Source organism: Leucoraja erinacea, chromosome 25 (assembly GCF_028641065.1).
Source record: "Leucoraja erinacea ecotype New England chromosome 25, Leri_hhj_1, whole genome shotgun sequence".
NCBI lineage: Eukaryota > Metazoa > Chordata > Chondrichthyes > Rajiformes > Rajidae > Leucoraja > Leucoraja erinaceus.
In genome coordinates, this window is record NC_073401.1 from 24,633,006 (window position 1) to 24,640,310 (window position 7,305).

The 7,305-nt window shown below is 45.9% G+C and overlaps 1 protein-coding gene across 1 annotated transcript in view; it reads right to left on the minus strand.

Annotated features, from left to right (window-relative positions):
* The window catches only part of LOC129709125 (serine/arginine-rich splicing factor 1B-like), a 23,162-nt gene extending 17,684 nt beyond the window's left edge, over positions 1 to 5,478 (minus strand). The window contains exons 1-2 of the mRNA XM_055655249.1: positions 5,319 to 5,478; positions 4,827 to 5,041 (exon numbers count right to left, since the gene is read on the minus strand). Of these exons, the coding sequence (XP_055511224.1) occupies positions 4,827 to 5,017 (191 nt within the window). The 5' untranslated portion in view covers positions 5,018 to 5,041; positions 5,319 to 5,478. The remainder of the gene's footprint in view (positions 1 to 4,826; positions 5,042 to 5,318) is intronic.
* Positions 5,479 to 7,305: the final 1,827 nt, after the last annotated feature.

Below are 7,305 nucleotides of genomic sequence, written 5' to 3' on the forward strand. Positions count from 1 at the left end.
AAAAGACCTAAAGGGTTTTTTTTTGGGTGTGGGGAGGTCCTATACCCACTTAGTTGGCAATTAAATGGAAATGTACCGGCTTTGCAATTGCACTTTACATTGAAAATTATTAGTTAAAGGAACAATCTTGGTGTTTTCAATCGTCAATTTCAGCTGTACACAAAACATTTTTTCCTAGACAGCTTCCACCTTAAACAATTTTTCCCAATAAATAACTATAAACATCAGTTGGGAAAGATATTGAACAATGAGGCCTGACAATAGAAGTGGTACTTAGAGATACTTGAATGCTACCTGAGCATCTAAAATAGATGTACAAGAATATGCAAACAAGACTGATAATTTTAATAACATTGCCATATCAAGTCAAATAAGGCAAGAACAAGAATGACGAGGGAACAATCCTTCGTGAAAAATATGAACCGAGATTTAGGTGATCTCAAGTTGACGAAGGATGGCATTTGGAATGCCAGACATAAAATAATAAAGTAGAGGTGAAAGTAAAGACTTGATTGATGGGGTGAAACTAGGATGCAACCACGTAATGCTACAGAAGATTAAAGTAGGTGGTTTCTCATGTCACGTACCCATGACCAACACACCCCAAGGATACTTGGTCTCAAACTGATATATGTAATCTGAGCCCCCAGTGAAAGCATCTTTTAAAAATCAAAATCTGTTCTTCAAATAGCTCCCTGCAATATGCGGGTTTATGAGACTTCTATTTAAATATTAAGCATTATTTCAATAACGGAGTCAATATAGAGAAGGTTCCCCAGACTGATTCCTGGGATGTCAGGCCTGTCTTATGAAGAAAGACTGGATAGACTTGGTTTATACTCTCTAGAATTTAGGAGATTGAGAGGGGATTTTATAGAAACTTACAAAATTCATAAGAGGTTGGACAGGCTAGACGCAGGAAGATTGTTCCCGATGTTGGGGAAGTCCAGGACTAGGGATCACAGCTTAAGGATAAGGGGGAAATCCTTTAAAACCGAGATGAGAAAAAAACTTTTTTCACACAATGGTGAATCTCTGGAACGCTCTGCCACAGAGGGTAGTTGAGGCCAGTTCATTGGCTATATTTAAGAGGGAGTTAGATGTGGCCCTTGTGGCTAAGGGGATCAGAGGGTATGGAGAGAAGGCAGGTACGGGATACTGAGTTGGATGATCAGCCATGATCATATTGAATGGCGGTGCAGGCTCGAAGGGCCGAATGGCCTACTCCTGCACCTAATTTCTATGTTTCTATCCAATGCAGTCTTGGAGTCAACTTGAACCGGGATCTTACTCCATGCGAAGAGGACAGTTGCCAGTTGATTATCATGCAACCGAGATTGCTTAAGAAATCCCTTACAAGTAAATATCAGGTGATGGATTCCTCCTCACATAACTTGAACACACCCCAACATAAATAGTACTTGGAAGTGGAGTGTTTCAGGGTCAACTGGCAATGGCTCTACAACCGTATGAAATTGTGGATCAAACTTTGGACTTCTGATGTTTAAATCAGTCACTGTCCTAAGCTTCAGTTTTTGTTCCTTTAACAATCTCGTGGATAACTGAAGTAGAACTTTTACAAACTAATACTGCAATACTAATACTGTCATTGGATTTTCAGGGCAAGTTGTGTGGATCAGGTTTACTAATTACTAACTAAGCTTGTTGGCATTCTGTCTTCCTATCACCAAGGGTTTACCTCTTTGGTTCAGAAATACTACAGGACCCGAGATCAGAGATTTGAAATAACTTACAAAACAAGGGAAATAAGGAGGGTTCACAATATTTTTCAGAATTGAATTCCATTGGAACTCTTAGAAAGGCATTTGAATGGATTTCAAGAAGACAATATTGCAAAGTTGCAGGGAGATAACAGGGCAGACACACAAATCTGGACAGCTAGAAAATGGTTTGAATATTGTGTTTCTTATTTGTTGAAAAAATTTAAGACTGTTTAACCTGGTTTAGGTTAGATGAAGCCTGAAAGCAAAACTGGTTGAGAAGGCTCAAACAATACCAGCTTTAAATGGGTAGCAATGTGGCATAACAGTAGAGTGGCTGCCTTACAATGCCAGAGACCCGGATCCGATCCCGACTGCGAGTGTTGTCTGTACGGAGTCTGTACACTCTCCCTGTGTCCACCTAGATTTTCTCCGGGTGCTCTGGTTTCTTCCCACATTTCAAAGACGTGCAGGCGTGTAGGTTGATTGGCTACTGCAAATAGTCCCTACTGTTTAGGATAGTGCTTGTGTACTGGGGTGATCGCTGGCCAACACGGACATGGTGGGCCAAAGGGTCTGTTTCCACCCTGTCTCTCTCTAGTCTTGAACAACTGATACCAATAATCTTAACCGAGCAAGATATTGATGCTCCACAACAATACTTCACATAATGTACAAAGATAATCAAACATAATTCTGTGGAAGTATTGTCTTCTCAGATTGATAATAAACGCAGGCTCCATTTGCCCATTCCACTGTTTAGATTAATGATGGATAACATTTGAAGAGCTTGGCCACAGCTCAGTCCTTAAAATATTATCTTCCCCAAAAAAGATTACCTGACGAATCTCATTATTACCCTTTCTGCAATTGTGTATAACATAATAGGTACTGCCAGAATAAAACCAATTGCACGGTTTTAAGCTTGAGATGCCAGAAACGCCAGATAGAAATGACCCACTTTGACACAAAACCAGTTCACTTTACTCTTCAACAGCTTGCATGAAAATTCATTCATGTTTTAATTATAAAGTTATAATTAAATAAAAATCCTAATTGGAAATTAACTAATATGACTAATTTCAAAGTTGCAGAGTGATTGTTGCAGAAAATATTGATACTAAGACACACAGATCACTGCAGCTGAAGTTTTTTTGTTGTTAAAACTACATCCACTCTTCCAGCCTTTGTTGCATAAATTCACAGCTCCTCGTTCTGACTTTTATGGCAGGGACTTGGACCAACCAATTTTTCTAATGTGCCTCACCTGCCATATTCGCAACCCATATTTTTTAAAACCAAGTTTCAGATTTGAGCACAAAGATGAACAGATTTGCAGAATGCATCAAGCTAAGACATGAAGTGCTCGGTTAGGTCAACCGTATATCCAGTATAACACCGTCCACATCCATCAGAATCCAATTTGATTTGTGCTACAATCACCAAAAAGATCTGGGCACGACCTAGCTAGAACCATTTACAACTTGGTACTAGCCCAGATCATCAGGGCACAATGGCTTGCTGAGAATAATCAGACACATGGGCAGGTTATGAGGGCCGGGAAATAACAAGAGGTCACAAACTAGTTAAGAAAGCTGCTGTAGACGTATGAGACTTCAGGAATGATTCTCCAACTGTTGAGGAAAGTAGTAAGGGAGAAGTGGTTAAATGTTAAATTTATTTTTAAGTAAACAATTTTCTTTGCAGCCCACCCTTGAATGCAAATAACTGTCCTTTGCAACAAGAAGAAATTTCAGGTTCTTCCCAGTTCCAATCAAGAAAAAACTGGATAGGTTTAGGAAAATTTCGAAATTATTTTAGAATAGTAATATAAATAAAGCAACTGGCTTACTTATAGATGACCATGGGTTGTGGCACAAGGGTGTTATTCTGGCCGGGGGGGGGGGGGGGGTATGGCCAGAGGAGTTCCACAGGAATCTGTGCTGGGACTTCTGTTTGTGATATATATACATAAATGATTTGCACGTAAACATAAAGGGGTTGGTTAGTACGTTTGCAGTGAGGAAGACTGTCAAAGTGTACAACGGGATTTAGATCAACTACAGAAATGGGTGGAAAAATGGCATGTGGAGTTTTTGGAACAAGTGTGAGATTTTGCACTTTACGTGGATAAGAGATCATTACCTAAACAGTGAGTTTGGACAAACTTTTTTCGTTTTCTCTGGAGTCATAACCTTTTCCCTCGGGTGGAAATAAAGACTAGAGGGCGAGCGAGACAAACTGCAAAAGACATGTGCAGGACACATGTTGCATTCAACTAAATCTTGAATAAAGAACATTGGCACCAACAACTAAATTCTGATCCATTCATAGTGGAAGGTGATGCGGGCAGTTAAGGTGCAGGCCCCTGTTCACTGGGGGGGGGGGGGGGGGGAGAGAAAGGGAAGAGACACACTGCCAGGTTCATGGTGGGAGGGCATGATCCTGGGGCACGGTGGAGGAGGGTTGGAGTCCAAGGTATGGTGGGGGATAGTTTTTAGGTCCCAGGACACGGGGGAGGGAGGGGAAGCACGTGGCCCCTGTTGGGTGGGTTGGAGGCATTGGTAGCATACGGCCCATTTCACAGAGCAGAAGAGATATAAGCAGTGGGGGTGGGGGCAGGTCCCTGAGAAGTGGTGGGTCCCCCGGGTCGACGGGGTGGGGAATTAGAGCTCCTGGGACACAGATTTTCAAAAGAGAGCCCGATTTAGTTCTTAGGGCTAAGGGAAACAAGGGGTATGGAGAGAAAACAGGAACGGGGTACTCATTTTGATTCGAAGGTCCGAATGGCCCACTCCTATACCTATTTTCTACGTTTCTATGATGGGGGGCACGGGGTACACGGCCCTGTTGAGGGGGGGGGTGTTGGAAGTCCTGTGACCCGGGGGATAGAGCACCCTCTGTGGGGATGAGGGAAATTAGAGGTCCCGGGAGCACACGGCCCCGATGGGGAAGGTGGAGATCCCGGGACACGAGGGGTGGAAGCATTCGGCCCCGGTTCACTGTAAGTGGGGAGGGGGGGGGTTTGATGTCCCGGTTCACGGTCAGTAAGGAGGGGGTCACTAGAGACTGCGCCATGTCCCGGGCCGCGGCTCCGCCGTTTACCTCGGGTCCTCGAACTCGACAAAGGCGAAGGGCGCCGAGCCGCGCTTGTTCTTCAGGTCGATGTCCCGAATCTTGCCGTACTTGTAGAAGATGTCCTCGATGTCGCGGATCCTCACGTCGGTCGGCAGGTTGCCCACATAGATCCGGCTCTCGCCGCCGCTGGGGCCTCCCCACCGGTAGCCGCCCGACATCTTGCCCCCCTCACAATGCGGGGCCTGCAAGCAGATGAGGCCGATCAAGGACAGTGAACACCTTCCTCCCGCCCAGCCAAAACCGCGCCATGCCGGCACCAACCGGCGTTGCCTCGCCTCGCCGCACCGGACCATGCCGGGCCACCGAGCCCAGGACACGGCCTCCCTCCCCCGCCATGCCGGGCCGAGCCGGGCCTCACCGGACTAAAGAGGCCGGGCGACGGCATCCTTTCCCCGCCATGCCGGTTCCGTTCGGTCGAGTCCCCGAAATGGCCGCAGAAGCCGAGCGAGCGCCACTTACCCGGGTTTTCCGCGCTTTGGCCGCAGCTCCGAGCGATGCCCACCTCGGCGACGCTGCTTCCCGCCGCTTGTGCTGTGCGCGGGGACGGGACGGGACGGACGGGCGGCCGGTCGCGCGGGGGCGGTGTGGCCCCGGCAGCGGCTTCAACCAGCGGGAAGCTGCGCGCGCCCCCGCGCCGTGCGCGCCTCCGTTGCTGGTGGTGGTCCGGCCGTGCGCGCCGCCGCTAGTTGTCCAAGCAGCGTGGACTCCAGCCTCTCTGGGGTCAACTGTTGCCGGCCCCTGTTCTGTTCAGTCTGAAGAAGGTTCTCGACCCGAAAACGTCGCCCCATTCATTCAATCATTCATTCATTCATTCATTCATTCATCCATCCATTCATTCAATCTTTCTTTCTTTCATGCTTTCTTTCTTTCTTTCTTTCTTTCTTTTATTCACTCACTCACTCACTAATTCATTCACTCACTCACTTATTCATTCACTCACTCACTTATTCAATCATTCACTCACTCACTTATTCAATCATTCACTCACTCACTTATTCATTCATTCACTCACTCACTCACCTATTCACTCACTCACCCACTCACTCACTCACTCGTTCAATCACTCACTCACACATTCAATTCATTCATCATTCAATTCATTCAGTCATTCATTCATTCTCTCTCTCTCTCCAGAGACGCAGACTGTCCCACTGGGTTACTCCAGCTTTTTGTGCCTATCTTCTGTGTAAACCAGCATCTGCGGTTCCTTCCGACACAGCAGATGCTGGTACAAACCGAAGATAGACACAAAATGCTGGAGTAACTCAGCGGGACAGGCAGCATCTCTGGAGAGAAGGAATGGGTGACGTTTCGGGACGAGACCCTTCTTCAGACTATTTGGGGATTAGGGAAACGAGAGATATTAGTACACATTGTTCCATCTTTCAGTCTGAGGAAGGGTCTCGACCCGAAACGTCACCCATTCCTTCTCTCCAGAATGCTGCCTGTCCTGTTGAATTATTCCAGCATTTTGTATCTATCTTTCCATACTGACCTTTCTGTCCTGGGATAGACACAAAATGCTGGAGTAACTCAGTGGGGTCAGGCAGCATCTCTGGAGAGAAGGAATGGGTGGCATTTCGGGCCGTAACCCTTCTTCAGAATATCACCTATTCTCTCCAGAGATGCTGCCTGACCCGCTGACATACTTCAGCGTTTTGTGTCTACCTTCGGGGTAAACCAGCATCTGCACATTTCTGTCCTCGGCCAACTCCACTGTCAGAGTGAGGCCAAACCCAAATTGGAGGAACAGCACCTCATATTTCACTTGGGCAGCTTACAACCCAGTGGTTTGAATATTGATTTCTCCAACTTCATCTAACCGTTGCATTCCCTCTCTTTCTCATTCCCGCTGTTGACATACTATTTTCACATTGACCTTTTAAGTTTCTCTATCTGTACAACTCGTTATCAACCATTTAACAACCAACAATGGACCAGTGTGGGCTCCACCTTTCTTTGATCATCATTACTTTTTGTATATCTTTTATTAATTTGTTCGATATCTCCCTATATCATTATACCACTCGTTTCGCTATCCCCTGACTCTCGGTCCGAAGAAGGGTCTCGACCTGAAATGTCACCTATTCCTTTTCTCCAGAGATGCTGATTGACCCACTGAGTTACTCCAGCTTTTTGTACCTATATAACGTGAGCTGCAACTTGTGTCTATATAACGTGAATTACCAACAATTTGTCTTGTACAACATCATCAGATCTTCTTAGCTAATACACACCGGAGAAGAAGGTGGTTAACTGCCATTGGTGCCACTCCAACAACAGTACAGAAAGTGTGAGGGATCTGATGGAGAGGGCCTTTTTGCCCCAAGCCAACCAACTAAAGTCTCCACGCATGATTGAGGCATTCTGTTCAAAGATTCTGACATCCGTGTCAGGAGCCAGGGTCCACTGTCTACTTTCAATGCATTCTAGAAATTATTCCTGT